The following is a 27,277-nucleotide window of genomic DNA, read 5'->3' on the forward strand; positions in this document are numbered from 1 at the left end:
AAGAAGGTGATGTTAAAATTTATTGAGTAAAAATTGAAGATGAAATTTTGGGGAATGGATTCTCTCCATTGTTAATTCTAAGCCATTAAAATAAATTATTTTTATTTATTTATTTATTTATTTTAAGTATGATATTTTAAGGTCCAGATCTAACTGGATGAATTTTTATGGGAGACAATCCACTCTCGAAATTATGGGTTTATGTAGTGCAGAATATGAAGATTATGTTGAATGTGTTAACAATTTTATGGATTTTTCTATTTTTCCTTTTAAATTCTATTTAAAAATGTCAACACATATGATGCCAACACTTTTATATATGTGTAAATCCATCTATAATCTATAATTAAAAATAAATTAAAATACCAATTAGACAAGTCACATAAGCAAAATATATAATCATATGCCAACAAATCTGATGAGGGAAAAAAAATCAAATTACAATAGTGGATTTACAAAAAAAAAAATTAAATAGAAAGAATAAAAGACAAAATTTTCTTGCATTAGCTGATATGTATAAAAAATTATTTCTAAAAAAAAATTAATTCCTTAAATAAAACTCAATCATTTTTAAAAATTAATCTCTACAATTTACATGTTCAGAATAGTAATACCTTAATTTATATTAAAAAAAAATAAACTATTTTCTCTTAGTATAAAAATATGCAGGAATGGAGATAATATTAATTAATTTATAATTATTTATCATCATATTTTTCCTTTTTCCTTTTCCCCTGATACCTCACTCCTTTATCAATGCATTGTCATCTCACAAGAGTTTTTTCTGTGTGCTCTCACAGCACGTTTCTGTTTTTGTTGGCAGTGTCACTGTCCCTCCCTGCCTTCTTCCACAACGACACTACTCTCTCCTCTCTCATTTTTACACTTTTCTCCATTCTTCATTCCCCACTACAGTAATAAAATCATTCAACTTTCCTTAACCTCTTCCAAAACTTAACACTTTTGGAACTTTTCATTAATGGGTTTGATTCATATATTCACCTAATCCACAGTTTCTCAATTCTTTAACCCCCCCACACCCAACTGTTTCATTTTTTCTCTTCTTCTATGCTTTTTTATTATAAAAAAATAATCTTTTTTTATTTATATATAAATATGTGTTTTTGTTTTCTATTATTACACAAACCCCAAAGCTCCGAAGTTTGAGACATTTCATGTTCTGTTTCATTTTCTGAGAAAACCCTGTTTGTTGTTTTTGGTGTTTTGTTTTTCTTGTGGGGTGTTGAAAAATGACAACTTTGCAAATGACCCATGTTGATTTAGAACAAGGAAATCATCATCATCATCAACAACATCATCATCATCATCATCATAATCATAGTTCTGTGAGTGGTGAAGGTAGTTTATGTTTTTCTGATGCTGATGATGGTTCAAGCTATTCACGTTTCTATTCAACAAATGGTGGTTCATATGATGATTACTCTTTTGCTTGTGTTTCTGATCCTGAACTTGGAACTGGTGTTCATGATTCTGGTAGAGTTTCATCTGTATCTGATTGTTCTGTTGAGGTTGAAATTAGAATTGGGGTTCCTGAGATTAAGGTGCATTTGGCCAAAGTGGAGAAAGATTGTAGAATTTGTCACATGGGTTTGGAAAGTGAAAGTCATGAATCTGGTCCTCCAATTGAATTGGGTTGTTCTTGTAAAGAGGATTTAGCTGCTGCTCATAAAAACTGTGCTGAGGCTTGGTTCAAGATTAAGGGAAATAGGTCAGTGTTCAAATGAAATCCTTGTTTTTCTTCTAGTTTTGATTGTTAAATTGTTAAATTTACTCTTTTTTTTATGCTAAATCTTGAAGCTTTTAAATGAAAATTTGATACCCTTTTGTTAATTGGTGGTTTTTGAATTTTGATTGATGGCATTGAGAAATTTCTCAATTTGTGATTATCTAGATGATACTAGAAGGACTCACAATTATTGGTGGTATTTTGCTTAATTGGGAATTCAATTATTATCTATTAATAACCACATACATGAACACCGTTTGCGAGACCGACACATAGACACTGTAAAATGCGAATGAACCTAACCACATGTGTCAGTGTCGGTAACTGACACGTGTAATGTCGATATCATATTGGACATTGATACTATACTTGGAAGACACACTTTCAATCCGAAGTATTGGTGTTAGTCTGTTAGATAGATTAGTATAGAGTATGAAAATTGATTGATTGAAATTTTGTCTTTGGTGATATGAATTGTTTAATTGAAGATGAGTGTAAAGATGTATCCGATGATGAAAAAAGTATTTGGAAGCATAATTTAGGATGTGTAAAGAACCAAATTGCAAGGAAGCAAGCTCAATTATTTCTTCAAGAAAAGGGAAAGTCATAGAAGATTAAATAATTTAAAGAAGAAGGTGATGGAAAAATAAAGGCTTAAAGCATCAGTCAATCTCACTGATTTGCTGACATGTCTTAGTGCAGTGGGATTCTTTGTTGCTTTCTTCCTTTTCTGAAATTTAGGAATCTCTATATTACTCTTCTTTCTATTTTAATTTTATTAATTTATCTCTTTTAAAGTTGAGATTTGACCCCTTCTGACTACTATTCATGTATACAAAAAAATATCTTGGTGGATGATAGTTGCTTGCTGATGTGCCACATAGAATATTTTAATCCATATAATAAATCATTGGTCCTAAATAATAATCTGTTCATTTAACATGTATAAATGACGAGTTTTGTAGCGCACACACGTCTGATCAAAGATTTGTCCAACATGTGTTGGTGTCGATACAACATCAACACATATGATTACTATTAAGAAGTCCCACAACGGATGTGAGTTGGGCTGGATAAGAGTTTATAAGTAAGAAACAATCCTCACTTTACAAGCTAATTTTGTAGGGTTGAGTTAGGTCCAATATTCAATTCTAAGACATTTAATTAATTCATTTTTTTCAAAATTTTCCTGATGTTGACGTGTTAGTATTGTGTCCGGTGTCTTTATATGTGCTTCATAGATGACAACTTTCATATTGTATAATATAATGTTGTGATTTGTGAGTAGTACAAGCCACTGAATTGATAGTACAATTTTTCAGATTCTTGTTGCAGTTCTTTGAAGTAAAATATATTCAAACTTTATGCACAGGTTCTGCAGGGTTACTTACAGATAATATAACTTCTATGACTTTTACACAGTGACACAGTATTTTACCTTAATTTTAATTGCAACAATCTCTAAAGTCTGAATAAAAACATGTAGTTTTCTGTGCTTTTGTTAATACATGAAAGGACATAGTTTATTATTTGAATGACTGGTAAACCTTCCTTGCTTTGCTTCACTGTCAATTCTAAAGCATTTTGTTGGGGCCATCTGTTGAGGAAGGATCTATGGTTAGAGCAGAATTTGGACTTAAATCCATCCAAGTTCATTATTTCATTGCTAAATTAAAATTCTAATGGAACAATAGAATTTGAATCTTTTCAATTTTGGAATCTTCTTTATCATATTTTTTGATTGGTGTCTTCATCGGTGGCAAATAATTCATGACGTCTTCTTTTCCTTTGTTTTGGAATATTGAAACCACTAAAATGGTTTTCCAAACACAGCTGTGTATTTGTAAAAGGAAGCTTAAATATTCGGTTTTTATATATCGAGCCTCTCTTTATAAGCTGAATGAGGTGAGATGTGTCACTCTTTATAAACTCTTTGCAGTATGGAACTTGAATTTTTTCCACTACACCTCATGTTCTCGTCTAGCACTATTGCCCTTTTTGGTGCGTGGATAATTTGGTGGATGACCTAAATCGATAGGTTATAATACCATGTTAAATTATTTTATAAGACGAGGGGTATCACTCTCTATTAACGCTTTTCGGACTTTATCTCTTTTTAGAAGGCGAGGTTTTCTCGGTACTTTTATTTGTATGCAGTTTCGAATTAGGATAATGCATGGTTAAACCTTTCTGATTTGTTTCAAAGAACTGGTATGCTAATGAATGGTTGATATTGACATTGTTGAATATAAATCAACTTAGTATCAACTGGTAAACACTAATGATGTGTGAGTAGATGACTCCAAGGGTTATGTAATTTGATGTTTCGAATTTTGTGTTTGTTGGTCATAATGATATGAGCTCCGTTCTTAGTTTTTGCTTGTTTGTAACATCCAAATTTCATTCACTGATAATACCGCCTTTAATGTATAATGATGATATAAAGTGATAACACCTATGAAGCACGGACACTCTTCGGTTAGGCGTGTCCCGGTGTCGAACATGCGTTGGTGTCATACACTGACACAACACCGACACTCATGATGATTACATTGTCGACGTGTCAGTAGCAGTGTCCGGTGTCTTCGTCCATGCTTCATAGATAAGGTGACATGGGTTTGAATCTCCTCCACAAACATTGCTGACAACTGATTACTAACATTTGCCGTAACAGATTTCTATTCAGTTTCGCAATTTTCTAATTCTTTCTGTGGTTAAATTTTTTATTTTTTATAGGACCTGTGAAATTTGTCATTCAGTAGCGCGAAATGTTTACAGTGCAAATGAGGAATCAACAGAGAATGTGAGCGACAATAACAATGCTACCGCATCATCCACACTCTCAACAGCTGCTCCTACAGCAGAAACTCAAAGATTTTGGCACGGCCATCGTTTCTTAAATTTTCTGCTTGCTTGTATGGTTTTTGCATTTGTTATATCATGGCTTTTCCATTTCAACATGCCATCAACTTAGTTTCATTCACAATTTAATGCACATTTGAAGCTTATTAGGGAGCAAACAAGCCAGAAAGGCAAAGAAGAAAAGAAAAAGAGAGGAAAAAAGAATTATTCTACAATTTGAGGCCTAATTGAGTTTATATAGGCATTATTGAATCTTTTCTTCAATTTCTGTTGTGTATTTGTCCTAAATCATTTAGCTTCACAAAATGTGTTCAGAATCAATGTAGTTTCTGGACAACTACTTGAATGGTTATTCAAATGTATATTATATATCATATTATATTGTGACTCAATCAATGCTTTTAGGTGCATGTGATTTTTCCTACTAGTTTAATTTAAAAGTGATATTATAAACACTGCTTTCTGTGTGGTTGGTGCAATTTGTTTTGGTTGTTGACTTGTCTGCATCAAGGGTCATGTTTTCCTTAACATAGATATATAAACATGTTTTTCTACCTTTTTTTTTCTTCTCAATTCTAAAATTTGCAATTGTATGGGGTCATATCCTTAAGCAAATATCGTAATCAACGTTCGTAAGACCTAGTTTAACCAGCAGATGTCAATATTGTTAGGTTGAACACTTTCACATGAATTTAAACTCAAGTCTTCACAGTTGTGTGTGTGAGTTTCCGATAGTTATTATCACTTCATCTACGGAAAAGATAAATCCTAATCAATTAATAATGAGTAACTGCTCATATAGTAGGATGATGCTAGTTCAAGGTTCAACAGGAGAAATTACTACCTCAACCTATAGTGTGTGGAAACAAACCACTAACTTTTGGGTTGAGCAGTGTTACATTGGGCTTCTTGCTTGTACACATAGTTTAGAGTTTAGACCAATGAGTTGGTAACCTTTGTGACAAATTAAACACAGGCAAATCATTGTTTGATAATCTTATGTTTCAACATCAATACAGGTTTTGTCTTGTACAAAAGACTGTGTTTACTATTCTTATATAAGAATCAATGCAAAGTATTGGTTTTCTCACTTTTATTTTCTCTCCTATCACTTTCATATTTTCCCTCTTTTTTTATAATATCACCCATTTGATTTGGCCAATTGGCCCCTACTAGTATTATTTTTACTCTCCTTTTTCTTTTTAATAATTTTATCTCTTAAAACGTAAATAAGGGATGTGAGAGAATCTTTGTCCTTTTTATTAAGTGACATGGATGGATGAAACACTATTTGTCCATGGCGTTCGATTAAAAATAAAATTGTTCCTTCGAAATCAAATAGTATTCACTGTCATTGCAAATATCAAAGACCAACTATGAGAATAGACTCCTAAAAGATTGCCTAACCAATCATTCAAACTAGTTTAATACTCGTGCCTCCTCACGGGGACGCGCGTTCCGCGTGTGGTGTTGTGGTGGGAGTGTAAACAAATCAACGCCAAACAACTTTAGCATACGATCTTTTATGGCATGAAATAAAGATTCAACTTTTACACCACAATTAGAACACAAAAGCATGTAGAGATAAGGGACGTTTCTAACAAAGATTCAACTTTTACGCCACACATAGAACAATCTCAATCTCTCTAAACCCTGCCAAAGTCAAGTTTGTTTAAAAACTCCAAAGATGGTGGAAGATGATCTTGAATAAGACAAATATATATATGATGTTAAATTTGTTTTGAGCCTACTAATAAAGTAGGAAAATTCTTTGTAAAAAAAAAAGGAAGAATTCTTATAAGTGGGCGATGCTATCATAAGCAGCACAGTCATCATTAAACATATACATGAGTCGTATTGTTAGTGTAGTTCAGTTGATAAGCTACTAAAGATATTACTACAGTTGGTATTCGAATTCCAAATATTTCATTTCCCGATTAAAGTGTATGAATTTAACAACTAAACTATTTAGCCTAGTGGTTCGTTCCTCCTTTTTATCTTTTAATACTGTAATATTAATAAATGGTCTTGTTAACAAGTGATCTAATAATAATAAAATAAAAACTTGTCTATTTATGTAATATCAACATTTGTTATCATTCTTCTAAAAGTTATATTTGACTTAGATTAAGCATGCCTTTTGAAAAGACTAATAACACATTGATACCACCTCACTTCAAATCAAATTAAAAGAACACTATGGAGTGGTCAACATACGTGCAATGGAGACATGTTAACGTGTAAGCAAACATGCTATAAGTAGGCACAAAAAATGGGAATCCGAAGTATTGCTTTCATGGACAACATCCATCAAATAGAACTAATTACTATGATTATGATTACTTAAAGAAAAAAATTCTAATTACATTCATTTTATACGGATTAGTGTCCTCTCCACTGAGAATTCTCTCAATTGTTCTCAAATTTTAATATCCACAACTAATTCCCATCTTTCATTTTCTTTGTAATTTTCTCTCTCGAGAATCCAAATTCAACTCTTGTAGGCCATATACAATTATACCTAAGAGTTATGCTAACTAGTATTCTTCGGACATTGTTAAAAAATAAAATAGGTAAATTTTGTATTAAAAATAATACTTTTAATATTTTTAAAAGTTTGACTATATAAATTTTAAAATAAACTTATCATATTTATTTATTTACCTTAAATCCACGGATCCGAATTTGCTGCAGTAGAAAGAGCTTGCAATTCTACCCTAAATTATACCCTTTTCCCGAATCTCTCCCCGTGACCAAGAGATTCAATCAATAAGTGTTTCCCAATGTTACAATGATTATCCCAACCCTAGAGTATCCCCCAAAAGATTCTCTTTTGACCCTAGACTGATATTGGTGAAGAAACCTTGCAAAACCCACTTTCTCTCCCTTCCTGGTGGCTGAACAAAACAACACACAGTATTTGTACCGTGTTTTGCGCACCATGCGCAGGAAAACGGCGCACCATGCACCAAGGCCAGCAGCCCCTGCTGCTGCTGTGCCTCTAGCTCTGTTTCTGGCGCCTCATGCGCCCTTGATAGCATCAACACAAAATTCTTGTTTTTTCATCTTCAATTCAAAGGCAATCTTCAACATATTCTCTGGTGAGATATCCACGAGAGACAATCTCGCCCCAACAAAAACACATTAGTGTCCGGCTTTCTCATCTTTTATGGGAATTTTCATGTATTTCATTACCTTGAATAGTATTATGTCAAGTGACAAGACCTCATGATATTCATTATTTTGTCACGTCTACATATTGTTGCATAATTGCAAGCACAACCTGGGCACTGTTTTAACACTTGTGGTATTTCCATGAACAATATTATTATTAAAAAGGGTACGAGAAAAATACTGAAGAAGAGTGTGCAACATTCTTTTGTTTTTTTTTTGTATAATAAAACTGCACAAATTGGATTTGAAGTTCAACATATATATATATATATATATATATATATATATATATATATATATATATATATATATATATATATATATATATGTGTGTGTGTGCGCGCGCGCGCCCCCTTCTTCAACATAATTTCGCTAAAATTTTAAATAATTTTAATAATTGCAATAACCTGAATTTGTCATGAAAGTTTTTTGACTTTTTCTTTTGGTAAGAATTTGTCATGAAAGTTAAAAAAAAAAACAAAAAAAACACAATTGTTCAAAATTTATACAAAAAGAAAAAACTCTCAAAATGGGTTGGGCTCAATAGATCGCCTCATTGAACCATATAATTTTTTTTTTGACAAACATTGACCCATATTTTAGTATGGGTAGAATAATGAACTATTAAAAGGGAGATCATTTCTTTTCACACCCTCTACCTTTCTAATTTTACTCTTCTTGCAGATTGCGTAGCAAGTGTGTAAAAACGTAAAATCTAGAAAAACACAATTTGTTACTTAACGTGAGAACCCAAGTTAAAATGTGAACCTTATAAAAATTAATTTTTTTTTTGTCCCATCCACCCTTTCCTCACCCTCATGAAACTATTTTGAATTAAACACCGCCCACAAGGTAAAATGTGAATCATTCCTTCACCCCATGAAAATATTTTGAATGAAACATTGTATGATAGAGTGATTGAAAATGAAAAAAATATGTTTCAATTTATATAATTTAGGGTGCATGTTATGTCATAGTCGCTCCAGTGACCAATCAAAATATGGTCTTGGAGGCCAATTTTGATTGGCCACCAGAGCGGCTGTGACATTGCATCGATCAAGCGCACACACCCTAGAATTCTATAAATTGAAACACCTTTTTTCAGATCACAGATAAAGACATTTTAAAAGCTACCAAGACCTGGATTGTCCTTAAAGGCTATATTAATTTTCTTGTGCTGTAGATGCAGAAATTGACTTGCTATTCAAAACTATTGGCTGTGGTCGATTGTGAAGCCAATTTTATGGTCCAAATGAGAGTAACATTACATGATATGATACTTATATCTAATTTATGATATCTATGTTAAAAGGATTATATACCCTACCAGCTACATTGTGTTCATAAGAAAAATTAATGAGGCAGTAACATTAATGTCAATAAATCAAGCATGGTCCAAACACTAAATGGAGTGTATGTATGTAGTGTGGAAAGGAGACATACATGCATGGCGTGGAACAAGAAATGTTAGAACAGTAAAAGGTTCATATTCATCATACAGTTTGTATTGCTATAAATAAATATAGGAGAATGTTAACTTGTGCCCTTAAGGCACATGTTAAGGAAGCAAAAATAGAAATTATTAAATGCTAATTTGTGCATTTTGACTTTTTGAGCATTAAATTTCTTGCATCATTAAATGTTAAATTTCTATTTTGGTATATCTTAACATGTGCCCTAAGGGCACATGTTAACAAGACCCATAAATATATTATCAAAATCTAAAAACTTACCACATGAATTCATATATATTTTCAAATTAACTTATAATCTAGCTTGAATTTTTTAGAATTGAGTATTGAGCTAACTCAACCTTACAAAATTATTGGCTTGTAAGGTGAGGAATCAGGATTGCCTCTACTTTATAAACACATATTCAGACCATCTTGCAATCGATGTGAAACTTCTTAATGAATTAGTTGGTGGACATATTTAATTTTATGGAATCGTTCTTTAAGTTGACTTTTGATGTCAATATGATTTTTTTTTGGACCTATGATATCAATATGATATAAGCCAGACAAAAGAATATTGTATAAAATTGTTGTGGCCATTTGGAAGCAAATTGCACCTGTGGTTACATTTTTTTGGTAAATCAATATATCTTCTGGGTACAACCAATTAAGATGGAACTCAAAAGCGAAAATATAACATAAATCCAATAGTTGAAATTAACGCTGAACAAACGGCAAAAGAGAACTCATATAAGAGGGTCGGATCTTACTAAAGAGAACTCATAGAAAAGGATCGGATCCTATGTAAGAGTTGGTGTTGTTATTCACACAAAGTAACACACTACTCATTATCGGAATCAAACGGATCACACTCGTAAATAACAAGAGAAAATAGTAGTTATAGGAAGTGGTCATTATTTAGGGCTGAATAAACGGGATTCGATTCCTCTAAAGTGAATGATTCACTTTATAGTGTAAAGTAATTAAGTACTACTTAGTTTAGAGAAACTAAATCCAAACAAACGGCATAAGAGAACTCGTATAAGAGAACCGGATCCTAAGTAAGAGTTGGTGTTGTTATTCACACACTACTCTTTATTGAAATCAAACGGACACTCGTAAATAATGAGATAAAAGAGCAGTATATATAGAAAAGTGGTCATTATTTTGGTTGTAAACATGTTACATTAATGATGATATTGAATAACTCATATATCTGTTTTACAATTGCACTTTGTCTCTCTATAAGTGTGTTTGTGTGTGCACGTTTATGCCACAGTATGAGTATGTTCTCTTTTCCACATTGACTACCTTTTCCAGCTTAAAATCCGCTAGCACCTGCACTTTTTTTGAATGGCCTCCTTGATATGCATGTGTGGGACATCTCAAACATTACATATATGATTCTTGGGAACCTTATATACTGCATAATAAAAAAAGAGAATTTCTAGTGTGAACTTATACTTGAAAATGGCTCAAAACTTCAACATTGTCAACTTCAAGTAAAAGTTCAAAGTGTCCATGTTCTTATCATTGAGACTAACACTTAATTGATGTTGATTTGACAAAAAGAAAAATAAATATAAAATGAGTTTTTTTTTAAGCAAATAATATAAAATGAGTTTTAAAATACAAATATTTTGTGTTTCTTATTTTTATTTTAGAATCAACATTGATTGAATAAATGTTTCGGTTATTAGGACGAGTAATACCCCATAAATTACTACTTAAGTAGTTAGAAATTATTTTTGATTGGCTAAGGTCGATTCATGAACTGGTTCAGATCATTCGAACTACACTTAGTTGAGCGGATTATAAGATGGACATGTTCTAAATCACACACAAGAATAATGCTAGCAACACACTCTTTAACAAATACACTCCAACACACTCTCTTTTATTGGTTGAAATTCACATGGGTCCCATAAAAAAATGTGGACTCATATAATTTTTATGAGACTCATATAAATTTTAACCAATAGAAAAGAGTGTGTTAGAATGTGTTTGTTAAAGAGTGTGTTGCTAGCACTCCTCTCACACACAATCATCACTTGATGAGGACAGGTGGACCGCCGGATCGTGCCGCACCGACCATGACTCTACTAGCCTAGGCAGGTGTCCAAGAGAAATTTTTAGGCTCTAAAACCCTAATTCTCTGGACACATTTGGGACACTTGTCATACCTTCAGATCTCATGTCCGAAGTGAATACAAAATGACAATGAACATTGTTAGAATTCTGAACAATATCCAAATATTGATTCACCATAGCTTATATGAAACACTTCTCCATCTAAAAGCCACGATAAATGCAACTTTTGTTTTGAGGTCATATCTAATTACGATTGGTATCTTTTGAAGATTACTTTTTTATTATTTTGTGTATATATTCAATACAATAAACAACTCAGACATGGACATCAATTAGGTGTATTTCCATCCATGTTATGCTTTTAGGTGGACTTCAAATAATAAGATTGGAATAATTTTAAAAACCTTATCTAATTTGCTTTGGACTCATTCCCAGCTTGCACAGCCTATGTTTGAATGATCATACAGCTGCCAATGTTTTAAAGTGTATGTAGGGAATTTAAGTAACAAATAACATATGCGAAAAACCAAGTGAAATACCACATTGTTATCAAACCTTTTAGAGAAATTTTATGAAATATTTAGTGATATTATTATTTATGTCTTTTGTGAATAATGGATAAAGTAATCTATTTGTCTGCCAATGTTTTGTATGCTACTGAGCAATTCAATTAGACATTGTTGTTTTCGTGTCGGATACATATCAGTGTCTGAGATTTGTATAATACTCGTATAATATTGAGAAGCCGCTAACCATTAACAATAATCACCCCTGAGTAACCCTCAACATTCCGACATCACTCTCTTACTAGCTCCATAGGTATTAAAAACTCACTCAACATGCCACTGTGAGAACCTTTGTTTCAGGATAGTTTGGAATCATTGACGTGACTTGCACATTCACAACAAGCGTATCGATAATGGTAGTTTATAGAATAAAGTTCCTGTCAATTTCTCTCGTGCACTAGAGAGAAAAAAAATGATTTAATATAATTTTCTGACATAATTCTAACTCATGAAACTCACAATTTTCTAATTTGTTTTGATATTTTTCTCTGTCTCATGAGTATCTCTATTTATATAAAAACTCATATCTTTTGATGAAGAGAGGCAAACTTTGAAAGATTGATGTTACAAGAAACAATGTTATGATTCACTTCTTGTTATCAAAAGTTTCCAAGACTAAACCAATAAACATTTTGTTTCAAACTAACTATCACATTCTATCGAGTATATTTTGAAAATTCTCTCACACCCACCACATGTGGCTTCCAACTAATCATTTGATGAACCCTATCATTCGGACCGCTGTAAAACAACAATGATAACACTATAGAAACCTTCCAACTTCAATCCTAGGTCACCTAACCTTTTCAACGTCTCCCTGTAAGTTTTGTGTCCCATGTCCGAATATGTTTTTCATAGAGAGCAACTAGTAGATTAAATAATCTACTAATATTTTTGTAAAGTTTATTTAATTTTTTTTTGTCTTAGATGAAGTGATAATTTACTGAAATTAAACTCACATAATTGTGAGATCTCAGGTTCGAACCCGGATCACGACGTCCGGCCTAACAATTTCGATAATTTTCGTCAATTGACTAAGATTTATGGGACAAAGTTTATTTAAACTTATATATCTCTTTTAATATAAAGACTCAAAATTGAATTGATTAAAGTACTTTATCCGACCTTAATTATAAGCAAATTCTACTTTTTAGATTCATTTGAATACCAATGTATCTAGACTCACTTTAGGCCAAATACATTAATTTTCCGATGAATCTAAAAAGTAGAATTTGGTTATAGTTAAGGTCGGAGGGAATACCTTCAAATTGAATTGATCAGAGCCCCCATAAATTGTTGAGATCTATCCTACTTTTCCTATCTAAGGTGCATATATGAACCAATAATAGTAGTAGTGGTCACAAGCTTGACCGCACGCTTAGGAGACAAATGCCTATAATTATAAGTCTATACAATAATACTAGTATACATCTTAATTGGTCACAACTCACAAGCTTTACCAATATCAATGGTTAATATAAATACACTTTATTATAGTAGAGTACCCCTAAAAAAACTCTACCCTATATGATTAGACCAGGTGTTTAATTTAAGCACAATAAGTCTATGGCCCATGTGTAAAGTAGAGGATATGCATGTGAATGGTCTATTTTTTTTTTTTTGACTTAATGTGAATGACCTAGTATCTTAGAAACCGAAACTTTGGAAAAATTTGAAAAAATTGGAATATTATTTGAGGCACAAAGATTATGACAATTCAATGCACTTTGGTATTATTATGTGTCGTAAACATGTGCTTGTTGGCGTCACTAATTTTACCATTTCAATTTAAGGAATTATCTTAGCTTCTTTAAGATTTTACAACAACCAAACAAATCATTTTAGGCAATGTACCTCCAACAATGAGTATGTCATGGTTTGATTCTCTTAAAAAAAATGTCATGGTTTTATTAATAAGCTTGTCCTTTACAACTTAATAAGTTTCTCATTGATGATAATGTCCTTTTCACCTCAACAACCAATGTAAGAAGAGTAATTGTTGTTCTTTTAACAGCTTAAATTTGTCCTAGCTAAAATTTATATGGGACAAATGACTTGTACAATGTACCAAAGTTTTTTTAATAAGTTAGTACAATGGTTCATAATGACTCTCATATTACTTGCAATTTTTTTTAAACGTGACGAGGATCGAACCCACAACAATTAAGGCGCAATACTTGTCACATGAACTGTGTCAGTGTGAACATATATGTCGTCCAATTCCAAAAACTTATTTAGCACTAATATAAGATTCTCTTGATGTTTTTCTTTGTCGACTCCTTTCAAATTTCCAAGGACATTATTTTTTCACAAACATAAACTTAATTAGTGCGTATTTTTCTACAATATTTAATAAATATTCTAAAAACATATTAACTTAATCTCTCACTTGAAAAATAAATATGTAAAAACAATATTGATTGTCAACAAATTTAATACTACAATCTACTTTAATTTCATTAATTTTCTTAAAGGAGTCTTATATTTATGGAAGGAGGTAGTAGTAAAATGTGATTAAATGCAATAAGTTTTATAAAAAATTGTTCACTCTTTGAAATGACTCTGATAATGCAGTAAGTTTTACTTAAATGCAGTAAGTTTTATTTAATCACATTTTACTAAATTGTTCACTCTTTTTTTTTTTTTTGGTAGAAAAAATTGTTCACTCTTTAATTAATCATCTTTAGTAAAAAGGACTCTGATAATTTAGAGTTTAATTAAATGATAATTAAAGTCTAATTAAAAATTGTTCACTTTTTTTTTTTTTTTGGTTTTCATCCTCTGGTTCTTAGGGGAAAGGACCATAGTAGTCTAGAGTTCGGGGCGAGTTCTAGCATCAAGTGGTTTCAGTCTCATCCCAAATGCAGTTGCGGGGATCGAACCATGGTCCTCCCTACCTAGTTCAGCACCAATCACCACTAAACCAACTAACATTTGGTAAAATTGTTCACTCTTTGAACTTGAATTCTCCTAACTAAATGATGCAACATTTAATAAAACTCATTAATCACTTGAACTCACTCAAACAATTATTGACTTCAAGTATGAAAGTAGTATTACCTAAAAAATAAGTGAAATATTTGCATGTTGGGAGTATTTTTATTTTACCATAAAAAATAATTTATTTTTACAATACTACTCCTACAAAGCATAAATTATTCTTGCAAATTTTTCAACTCTACCAAATTTTATATCAGAGATAAAAACACCAAAAAAAAAAAATAGTTACCAGAAGAAAAACTATACACATTGGAAATTGTGAAGCAATATGAATTGGAAAATTTTCTACAGCACATGCTGCTGCTAAAGCTAAACAATGAAACAATGACAATGGACCAAAGCTGCAATATTGTTAAAAAGCACAACCTAATTGCAATAAGCTCAAATACTACAAAAATCAATCAGAGACTACTAATATTTCCAAGTTAAAAAAATTCAACTAATTGAAAGGTTGCAGCTTCCCAATGACACACAATGTTGCAGCAGAAGATCCAATCCAAATTTGTGCAGTTGCAAAAAGAAAAAAGCTCATACATCTATGCACCATTCTTTGTAGAGTCAGCATGGTGTGCATGACCATCTTCCAGAATCTTGCCATTTGCTTGAGTTCTCTGTCTCTGAACAAAGTGACAATAACAATGTTATGTCTATATCATAAGACAGTGACATGACATTATGAAAAAAGAGGAAAGAAAGGCAACAAAAATTTAATGTAGCACCAATTTTAGTCCATAAAGTGTGTTCTCTCTCCCCATCTCGTCTCATATATAAACAAAGATTCATCGAATAATTGATGTATTTAATGATAAAATAATTTTTGTTTATATACTCCTATAAGATCAAAGGGAGTATATAATAAATATAACACGCTCCATAAAGTATATAACATCCGACAATTTAGTCTATGCTATTACGATGTTCTAGACAAAACAGTCAATTTAGTCATAACATATTAATAGCAGAGACTAAATTGACCGATTTTATATACGTTAGGACTATTTAGTGTATGTTTGGAAGAACGGTGAGTTTGACAAAAGCACACTGACCCTGTGATTTTATTGAAGCTCCAATGTGTAGCTTGTGCTAAAATCACACGGGCTCACCACGAATCTGACAATCTCACTTTGATCCAAACACATCACTTATTATATTTCAATACTTAGAAAATAAATTGGAGAGAGTGATGTTTAAGAGACTAAATTGATGGTTTAATTAAGAAAAAGACAAGTAGGTTGAATATTATACCCAATCTGAAGGATCAACAGAATTGCCATTTAACAGCTTGTGGTTCTCTTCTTTGTTTCTGCCATCTTTGTTGTCTTTGGTGCTTAATGGTAGCAACAGTGTTGCAGCTGTCCTGTCTGGCATTTCTGTTGTTTTAGAATAACTAAGTTAGCACACAATTGCAAAGACTAAATGACAGAAACATAGTATAATTATTATGTCCTTATGTGCATACCTGGTAATTTTTTCTCAACAAAAAATACCACCAAATTAACAGTATACCTGCAAGAATAAAAAAAATTAAAAATTTAAAGGACATGGACCACAGATTTTTCAAGTAAATCAATAATTTAGTGTATGTTTGGTATCACGGTAGGTGTACTAGAATCACGGTAACCCACTGCAAAATCGGTGGGTTACCGTGATTCTGATATGCCTACCATGATACCAAACATAAGCTGTGCTTAAAGTTGCAAGCTTCAGGAAATACGGTTCGTGATATTAATGAAATTCTAAAATGACACTCAAATTGAATATCGTTGATCAGATTAATCTATTTGATTCTTGGGATTGTCTTGAGAGACTATACTATGATCGATGATTTTCAATTTCATTGATTGTTAGGAATTTCGATAATTTTAGAAACAAAATTGTCTGACATTCACAGTTTCAGGAAAGGCTCCCTACCAGGCAACAACTACATCGACTGTATAATGTTTGCGAGATGCTACTATCAAAAAACTCTGAATGACAGTAAGAGCCCATCCAAGTTGCTTTATGCACCTGCGGTGGTTCAAAAATTAATCACAGTTAGTCAGAATTGAAACCTAAGACATGGCACAATGAATCAAACAAAACAAAGTTCGTTGCATTCATATCTTCTGATAAACTTACCTTCGTGTGCCATATCTCTGGTACGTGTTAACAAAGACTAGAGTGAAGATCATGTGCGATGAAAATATTAAATCACCACATCCATATATCACGCCGTGAGGAACTGCAAAGTTGAAAAACCAAATGAGCACCGATATAACAACAAAGGCATCGTAGGTAGACGACTCTAAAACAAAAGTGTACTAGTACTAACAATTAATCAAGAGGACTTCAGAGACACTTTTCGGACGAGGCAGTGTTGCAAGTGGTGATCCCTGCATAATATAAGTGCTGTTAAGTTAAAAAATCGTTTAAAAGCGAATAACCTATGCAAACATGTAATGTAGGACTCCGGAGAAAATCAACAGTTAAACGCGAATGACAAACAAGAAGGTAATTATACCTCACGGCAATGGTAATTTGGACCAGGAAGCTGCGTGGAATAAAATGTCGCTATGCGAAGAGCTTGAGAGGCCTGCAGGTAATAGAAGCGCCCGAATTTAAGAAGCGGTCATATAATACATCACTTTAATAATCAACATTAACCCTTGTTGACAACAAACTACAATGCAATTTTCAACGTTAAGCACTCACGAATTTAAGTAGTTTTTATGAACACTTACAACTAAGAAAGATAGAACCCTGCACCAAATTAGAACTGTGTAGATCTTTTTGGTCTTGAATATGAAAGGATGAAAAGTCCACTGCAAATTCACATATTTTAATCATTAAATCTTCAATAAAAACTATCGACACTAATTAAAACAAGAACTTCATAGAATCAAGTGAATGAAAATTGAGGGAAGATGAGAATTCTTACAAGGAAAAAGGATAAAAAGATAACTGTAAACAAAGATTCACTAATGTAAGCTCTTTCTTGACCAAGCTCCTATAAAATCCACAAACATCAAAATCAAAAATCAGAAGACATAATCTAATGAAAGACAATTTTTACAAGAGAGAAAGAGATCAAAATAACAAACCGGAAGAAGGAAGAAACCAAGATCCTGTAATGTAGGGCCGGGCCGATGTAAATAATGAACTCCTCGTGCAGCCAAACCATGAATATACTGTGTAGAAACAGTTTCAATTTATGATTTAGATTATATAGATAGATATCATTGATACATGAAAAACAAGAACCATGTCAACTTAAACAGTGTAATATAATGTAATGTGTTAGTATCAATAAGCTGCAAAAAATATGAATAGAAAAATTGCCAATCTGATTTCTTTTCCTTTTCTGAAACAATGACTAATAATTGAAGGTTTCTAATAGTAGAAATTATGAGAAACAAATAGATTTAGCTTTACATGAAGTTCATAAATTTGTAATTAAGCTGTAATTAATATGTGAAATCCATTACTTATATGATGATATCAGCAATCATCATTTAATTCAAAACATAATAAATGTTCCAATTATGAGTCTGCATAGTAAAATGCAAAACAAAAATTCATCACATGTCCACACGGGTCATGCGACAAGTATCGCTCCCCAGTTGTTGCAGGTTCGATCCTTAGCACGAATCGAAACAAGATTAGTATTAAAAAATTTAAAAAACCTTTGTTCCTAATTGAAGAAATTAAGAAATCTCAAAAGTTGCCAACTCAACATGAGAGGAAAATGAAAAACTTTTTGTAACGTTGAAGTAACGTTCTCAAAACCAAATGTGAAAACTACTTTAACACTTTAATATCAAAAAACACATAAAAGGAAAACAAAAGAACCTCTTCATTCTTTTTCACAAAAGGGTAACCAAAAAAATACAAAGTACAATTAATTCATTAATTAAATTACACAATTCATAAAAATTGAATCAAATTAAAAGGGGCAAAACAAAAAAAACCTGAAAAACTAAACCAGCGAGAAGGTACTTCCAATTCTCCACAAGAAGATTGATTTCTGTTGTTGTCTCTGCACAAACTCTCTTCCATAGCTACAAATCAAAACATTCAAACAATCATTAAAAACAAAAACATGAGATGAAACAAAATCCTATGAATGTTTTAGATTAGGAAAAAGACAACAACCTTGGAAGCCTCACGACCAATGTAAAGTGACATGTTTTTCTTGTTATTGTTGAAGATTGTTGATGATGATGATGATGAAGATGAAGAAGATGTTGTTGTTGTTGTTGTTGTTGCTGTTATTGATGATGTTGTAACCGAGTAACGACCACCTTCCATAATACTTCAAAAAAACACAGATGATGTCAACATCATTGCGTTTATAAATAAACCCAACAATCGCATCAAAACCAACCCAGATAAGAATCAATTCTTTTTTCACTTTCCAACTACGAAAAACTGAATCTTTTCACAGAAAAACACACACCCACAAAAGCAGAATCGAGTTTCAAAAAATTTTAAAATTAAAAAAAATAAAATTGTGAAGAACAGAAAGAGGATCTGAGGAGAAAAAGTGAAACCCAGAAAGATTAAGATCGAGAAAATGCCCGGTTTTCAGAAAAATTAAAAGAATAATTAAAAGGTGAATGATGAAAAAGGGCTTTGAATGAATGAATGAATGTTTTAATCTCTTCTGGGTTGGTTTCGCTCTCTCTCTCTCTCTCTCTCTCTCTGAATTGAATTTCTCTTTGGTTTCTGTCTGACTGCAATGCACGCGAGTTGAACACGGAGGAGACAGTTGAGAAGAGGAGGAGAATAAACACTATATATATACCAACTTGCTTTTTTTATAATCACTTTTTTAATTAAGTAAAAAAGATAAAAGAAAACAATTAGTTTGGTTTTTTGAAATTTCGTAATCGTGGATGTTGATTTTGAATGGGGAAAGGAAAAAGAGTGGAAGGTGTGACGAAGGGGTCACAAAAGTACAAATATTCATTTTATCTTACTCACTCCATAATTATCAACAAATTTTTACTTTAGATAACTATGTACTAGTATCTCATTTATAATTAATGTTAGATAGTACATTAGTTATCCAACAACATTAGATAATTAATCTATCTATAGTGTAAAATAACTTGAGATTTTTTGTAAAAAAAAAAAAAAAACTTGAGATTAAAGTATATGAGCAGAAAGATTAAAATATTGTTACACAAACAACATATGATATTTTATTTTTTTGTCACATCATCACCCCACTCATGTATGTTTATTTTGAAACTACTTAGACCATTTACAATGGTTATATCATTCAACACCACATTTTTTAACTCCCAACACTCCACATCATTTTCTCTTTCTTCCACCTATTCATTCAACTTTCATTCAACTTTTACCCTCTTCAATAATTTTTCATTCAACATTCTACCCCACTACTTTTTATTTCATATTCTTATTTAAATTTTTATTTTTATGATTACATAAAATTACAATTATAGATTAAAATTAAAATAGTAAACACTTAACAATTTTTTTTTAGTTTTTTGTAATAAAAAAATAATTTATTTAAATAATTTATATGATACAATTTATAGTTTGTTGGGATTTTTTATAATTGTTGGGATAATTAGAAAATGTTTAGGTGTTGAAATGATTTTTGGAATTCATTTCACTAAAAAAAGATTAAAACTTCAAAATAAGCACTAATAGAAGGATAATAATAAGATTAAGATAGTGAAAAATTTGGTTTTTTTTTCTGTGTCCAAATCAAATGAATCAAGTCTCTATTTATAGACAAAAAAATCACGAATTTTGGTTAAAAAAAAATAAAAAATTAATTTGCAATGAAATAATTGAGTTAAAAGATTTAATGTGATAAAAATTCAACCAACCAATCGGATCCTGCCATGTGTCCCTCTCATATTCTCTCTTCGCGTCCTTCTGTCGTTCACGCGCCCTGTCGGCGAGTGTGAGCCACGCGCTAGTTTGGGCAAATAACAAACCGCCACGCATCCCCCGTGACAGCCTTCAACACAGTTGAACAATTTCAACACTTTTCTCCTCCATATCATTTTCAACACACCCTTTCCAATCATTCAACATCATTCAACACTCATTCCACGCCAAATTTAATCACCATTGTACATGGTCTTACATGACATGGAAGAATGGTGGTTTCTCATTGGGTGTCTGTGTAAACTTTCATTACACTGACTGCTTATCATGTTTAAACTCAAATAACTTTATAATAATTGTGTATAAAAGTTAATTTATTTTTTGTTGTATATAAATTAAATTCTTTATTTTATGTTATGTGTCCACTCTACATTTATCTTCAATTTTTAAATAATAATTTAGTTTGACCATAAATATTTCAACAAATATTTATTTTATTTTCCAAATAGATTTTCTTCTTGTTTCTATTTAGCATATCTCTTTTTCAACAAACTATTCGCTAAAAAATAAAAAATCTCAACAAACTAATTTAATTTTATCATAACTTATCTCAATAAATTTATTATTTTTTTATTTTTCAAATTTTTAATATATTTTATTTATTACTTCCTGTGTTTTTTTAAGTGTCTTTTAACATCGGATTTAACATTTATATTCAACTGTCTTTTTTATATTCTAAGGGTATGATTTGTCCATTATATTCATTGTCAATTACTCTTATCTTTTTCAATAAAACTAATTATTGCTATATATTTGAAAACCTAAAGTTTTTTTTTTTTTGTACATAACAATAAAAAATTTAGGCTTAAATGAACTTTTAGTCCCCCTATTTTTAAAAAAATAAAGTTTTGGTCCCCCTATTTTAAAAATCAACTTTTTGGTCCCCCAATTTTAATTTTTTCAAAGTTTTAATCCCCATTCCATTTTTAAATCAATTTTGCTTATGTGGCTTTGTTACTAATGATGTGGCAGCGCCTAGTAGACAAATTTATTATACACATCATTACTAATTTTTTTGAAAAATAATAATTTAATGTCTTCATCAGTTCATATCTTCATCACCACTGTTCATCACTAGTTAGGAACCCGCGCACGGGCGAGGACAATTGTATTATCCGATTAAATACAACACTTAGACAATTAGTTGTTAACATGACACAACCATATAATAAAGACATGTAATAATATAATTGTTGTTAGAGTTCGATCAAGATGATTAATGTAGATAGAGTTCGATCTGAAAAACATAATAAACTACATTACATCAAACATAATTACTTATGTGAATACTCAACACAATAACCCTACTTACAACGAATACTCCATGATTACAATGACCTCCAAACCATTATTAGTGACCTTCAAACATAAAAGCACTAACTCAGATTGATAGGCTCTGCAACTGATGTCAATTCAAACCAGGTTATAAAACTGATACAAAACCAAAAGCAAGTCCTCTTCAAATGCAAAACCAAACTCAAGAGCAAAACCATTTGCACAGACCTTCAATACTGAAGCAAAACCCCTATTGGCATACCTGATCTTTTCTAAGAGGCCTGTCATCCTTCCGATAGAAGCATCTTCCTTCACAATAGCAGAACTTCAATGTAGCAAGGAAAAATAAGCAGGCAAGAAGGACATGCTTTTAATAGCTCAGCGCAAAAGCAAGAATAAGCAGAACCTCCTAAAACATGGATGAACTGGTGAACAAAAACATCAAGCAACATATATCAGAAATGGGTATATTGAAATACAGATGCAGCAGCTAAAATGGAACCAAAATTGAGTAATACAATCATTGTTAACTTAACTTATGTTATTGTTATTATACACATCATTACTAATTTTTTTGAAAAATAATAATTTAATGTCTTCATCAGTTCATATCTTCATCACCACTTGTTCATCATTTCATCAAAATTCCAAAAATTTTAAAAACACTGTTGTCAAAATTAATTAACATAAAGAAATCAAAATCATCTTCCATAAACCTTAAACATATTCATTATCTTCAAAAATCAAAATCCCTAAATTCTTGACCATAGCTATGATGTTTTTATGTGTTCATTCATGACCATCTTTTATGATGTTTTTTTTTTTTTTAGTGTTCAAAATAAGCTTTTAAATATTTTATTGTGGGGGGACAAGTATTGGAAGCAAATAGCTAAGGTTTATTTGCTTATTGACAGAGACAAAAACTGTAGATTCTTCAATGCTTCCGCAAGTGCAAGAAAAAAGAGGAATGCTATCAAAACTTTGGTGGTAGATCAAACCAGACTTTGTAATATTGCTCAAGATTATTTTCATAATTTATTTGTTCCCTAAAGAAGGGTTATGTAAAGCAGCTTTTGTATGCATTTAGATAAATCTCCAAGATTGGTTAAAAAAAAGAGATAAATCTCCAAGATCTGACGGCCTTAACCTGAGATTCTGCCGCAAATAGGGTACTTTCCACCTAATATCAATGATACAAATTATGCTAGTTGCATCTTGAAAGCATGAAAGCTATTCGTCATATATCTCTTTGCAATGTCGTCTACAAAATTCTCTCAAAGATTCTAGAATTTCACTCTTAAAATGATTAAATGGAGTGTTCGAATTCCGGGTTCGAGCCTCGATTTTTGTATATAAAATAAGATATCTCTCCCAACTGAGTTGGAATGATGAGGCCCAATCCGACTCTCTTTCAAGGTTCGGTTTTTATGGGTTCGATTTGTACGAATTGACGGTTTGACGAGTTGGTTAATTTGATTTTGAAACAAACATATTTTGTTTATATAAACTAAAGAGAAAAAGGTTTAGATCTATATTACCAAGATTCAAGAATATATCAATAATTAATACAAAACTTAAACAACAAAAAGACAAAGTAAGATATGAGCAAAAAGAAGATGATAATGATGATGATGAAGAGCAAAAAATAGAAGAGAAAGAAGAAATATTGAGTTTGTCTTGCTACTGTGGTTTCCTGTTTTTCCGAAACAAACTATAACAAATTTTGAGATTGTGTGTTTTGAGATATGGAGTCTGTTTGGTAAAAATAAGCTATAAGCTAGCTGATAGCTGAAAAGCTAGCTTATTGAAATTAAAGTGTTTGGTAAAATTAGCTTTTAAAGTGGTTATTAAATATAAAATTATATAATTGGTAATGGGTAGTTTATTTTTTAGAGTTGGTAGTTATTAAATTAAAGGGTAAAAATGGAATAAAGTGTAAAAAGCTATAAGCTCAAATGCTACTTGAAATAGCATCTGAAAAAAAGCTATAAGCTAGTACAAAAAGCTTGTTACCAAACACCTCTAATTTTTTGAAACAAGCTTATAAGCTCATATAATAAGCTATAAGCTAGCTTATTTGTGTTATCAAACAGAGCCATGGTCTGCTACTTGATCATGTTTTCTATATTATAAAATAAAGTTTACGGTTTATGTAACTCGGACGGATTTGGTTACCGTTGGGTTGATTTTAGAAAACTGAATCAACACATTTCAATTGGTCTAAAACTGAAAATGAGTGACTGACGACCCGGAAACCTGCAACAACCCACCAACTTGACTATTTTTCGGTTCAAATTGTTCGATTTGGGTTGGTTTGCTGGTTTTTGTCTACTCTTATTTAAAAATATTAAACATAAATCTTGATCTATCTAAATTCTTTTGTAGTATGAATCATCTCACCCTATAATTGTTTCATAAATAAAATATAGGTTTTTTCTTTGTTTGAAAAATAGAAACAATGTTATTATCAAAAAATTAAAATAGAGGAGTAAAATGAATAACTCAACTGGTTAAACTATAAGGAGTTGGAGGTTCATGATTCAATAAAAAACATTAAAATAGAAACAATATTTTTTTTTTTTGGTTTGGTTAGTTAATTAGTAGAATAAAGATGTTCTGGTTAGTTGCGTTTCTTTTCTGATCCTCCGGCTTCGGCCTGCAAATTTGCATCGGTTGCGCAGTACTGCTTCTCTGATCAGTTTGTTTTTTTCTATATAAAAAAGTAGTGCAAATATTGTTTAGATATTTTTAAAGTATGAAATTTTACATTAAATGATTAAAATAAAAAACATTGCAAACCAAAAAATAAGAGGGAAAAAAAATTTGTTCTGCACCGATGATATAAAATTGTTTTTTTTTTCTAAGCCACTGTGTTTGGTCTGATGATGATAAATTTAGGTAGTATGCATGAGATCATATGTTCGATCCTCACTATAACTAATGCAAACATAACAAATTTTTTTGGACAAAACTTACATGCATTTCTTACTTTTCCTCTCACAAAGAGGTAGTTTTTTTTATTAAAAAATAATTTTCTTTTATTTTTTCAAAATGAAAAAACACAAATAACCACCTCTTTGTGAGTGAAAAAGTAAGAAATGCATGTATGGAAATGCATGTAAGTTTTGTCCAATTTTTTTTATACTTCCATCCAATCAAATCACACTATAATATCACTTTTATAAGTAAGTCTATAAAATATCTTCACAATTTTTTTTGGTTACTATTATATTGGTACGAAGTTACCACCGTAGTTAGCAATAACTAATCTCCGTCGGAAACTTGTGGGGCACACAAGGAGGATTCTACTCTCCCAACCGAAATTTTTCGATACGAGAATCAAACATCTGACCATATGCTTAAGGGGACCAACATTCACTGTTGGTATCTTCACATATACTTATATGGTGTGATTTGATTGAATGCATTTATAAAAACAATTTTATGGAGCATACAAATTAAATTCTATATTATTTTATGTGATTAACCGCAATACCGGTATCAAACTCTTTTATACATACATATAAATAAATAACATTATATTCACAAAAAAATAATAATATTATAGTACCACTTTTATAGATGTCCTAAAATATATAGCAAGAAATATCTATATGTTTGATGCACATATAAAATAATTAATTATTTTACACTGTCGATGTATATAAATTAAATTATTATTTTTATAGAGTTTAATTTGCATACATTTACAATGTAAAATATTTTTACACAATCATTCAATAAGAAAAACCATTATTTTAACATATCATACAACTAATTTCGAAATATCCCTATGATTTGACTGAATACAAAAGTTGCTTATTAAATGTGGGTGTAAAACCATTTTACACGGTAAGTGTGCATATTCTATTTTCTCTATTTATATTCTTCTATGAAAACCATTCAAATTGACGATATTTCATTTCTTTTTAACTTGAATTTAAATAAATACAACCGCATATATAAATATAAGGATTTCACTTGTATATTTAAATGTAGCCTCGACCGGCATCAGTTATTATTCATAAGGAATCAACTTATGCATGGTGCATAAACAAATTCTCACCGTCAAATTGAATATAACAAATCTCCAAACGTATCATCCCCCCCACCAAATCAACAACAGCCCTGAACGTCGTTAGATTGTTTCGTAGTTAGTTTTAAACTAAAATCATGCCGAAACTATTTTTGGTGTGGAATGGTTTCACATTAGATGTACTTAATCACGTCAAAACCATTTTTACTGTAGAATGGTTTCAGAAAGTTGTAATCCAAAACCATTTTGCTGTAAAATGGTTTTGTGTGTTATTTATGCATGGTGCATAAGAAATTCACTTATGCACCATAACTGCTCCCGCCTCGACGTATGATCTAATGAGTGAGCATCAGAGTAATACACCTGATAAATTGTGGAGCATGATATGGAACATTCATACCCGAGCGTGTGAAGTATTTTGTATGGCTCATGAGGTATGGCAATTTACTAACATATTTCAAGAAGAGTAGAATGCTGCTGCTGGGATCTCCATATTGCTTTGTTAATTTACACTATGCTTGGATGTCAAAGAGATAGGGAAGAGAGAAATAGTGAAGAGAGAAATAAGAGAGAAGAGAGATAGAAGAGAAATTGGATAGAAATTTTATATGGTTTGGATGAATAGAAAAGTGAGAAGAAAGAAATTAATAAAAATGAGAAAATAACAAATTTACCCTTTTCTACAAGAAAATAAATTAGTTGAATGAGGGTATTGTTGTAAAATTGTTTATTTCACTTCTTGTCACACAAATCTCTCCTAATATGGAGAGATTTATTTTTGGCAGTTATTAACCATTATATTTCTCTCTTTCCTTATTTCTCTCATCATCCAAACCATAGAAATAGCTAATTTCTTTGCTATCTCTCTCTTTCTTATTTCTCTCTTTTGTAAATCTACCTAAACAAACACAGTGTTAGGGATGAAATTGAGACAATTATTCATGTCGTGAGATTGTCCTCAAAGTACGGGGTAGTTACTAATAACAATATTATTAATGTAACTATTAGAGATGTTAAACCAAAATGGTTTCAAGATCAACAATGAACTCTAAATATGAACAAATTTGATATTATGAAGGGAACCAATCCCCATTTCAAATGGAAACAATTAAAATTTCAATTTTATTTTTTTATACAATTAAAATGTCAATTCTTATATAAAGGG

The 27,277-nt window shown here is 31.2% G+C and overlaps 2 protein-coding genes across 2 annotated transcripts; one reads left to right on the forward strand and one right to left on the reverse strand.

Moving 5' to 3' along the window:
• The first annotated feature begins 730 nt into the window (after nt 1–730).
• Nucleotides 731–5,019, forward strand: LOC123888442 (TSC22 domain family protein 1-like). Its single transcript, XM_045937504.1, has 2 exons — nt 731–1,729; nt 4,484–5,019. Exons 1-2 carry the CDS (start codon nt 1,251–1,253, stop codon nt 4,719–4,721), a joined length of 717 nt encoding a protein of 238 aa, XP_045793460.1. The 5' UTR covers nt 731–1,250; the 3' UTR covers nt 4,722–5,019.
• A 10,131-nt stretch (nt 5,020–15,150) lies between these two features.
• LOC123888443 (phosphatidylinositol:ceramide inositolphosphotransferase 2-like) lies at nt 15,151–19,859 on the reverse strand. Its single transcript, XM_045937505.1, has 12 exons — nt 19,026–19,859; nt 18,842–18,931; nt 17,975–18,061; nt 17,812–17,880; nt 17,615–17,695; nt 17,395–17,466; nt 17,206–17,266; nt 17,013–17,115; nt 16,806–16,901; nt 16,354–16,400; nt 16,140–16,264; nt 15,151–15,511 (listed from the first exon to the last, which is right to left on the reverse strand). The coding sequence occupies exons 1-12, from the start codon at nt 19,179–19,181 to the stop codon at nt 15,431–15,433; spliced, it is 1,068 nt and encodes a 355-aa protein (XP_045793461.1). The 5' UTR covers nt 19,182–19,859; the 3' UTR covers nt 15,151–15,430.
• Between the last annotated feature and the right edge of the window lie 7,418 nt (nt 19,860–27,277).

This window comes from Trifolium pratense, linkage group LG6 (assembly GCF_020283565.1).
Source record: "Trifolium pratense cultivar HEN17-A07 linkage group LG6, ARS_RC_1.1, whole genome shotgun sequence".
Taxonomy (NCBI): Eukaryota; Viridiplantae; Streptophyta; class Magnoliopsida; order Fabales; family Fabaceae; genus Trifolium; species Trifolium pratense.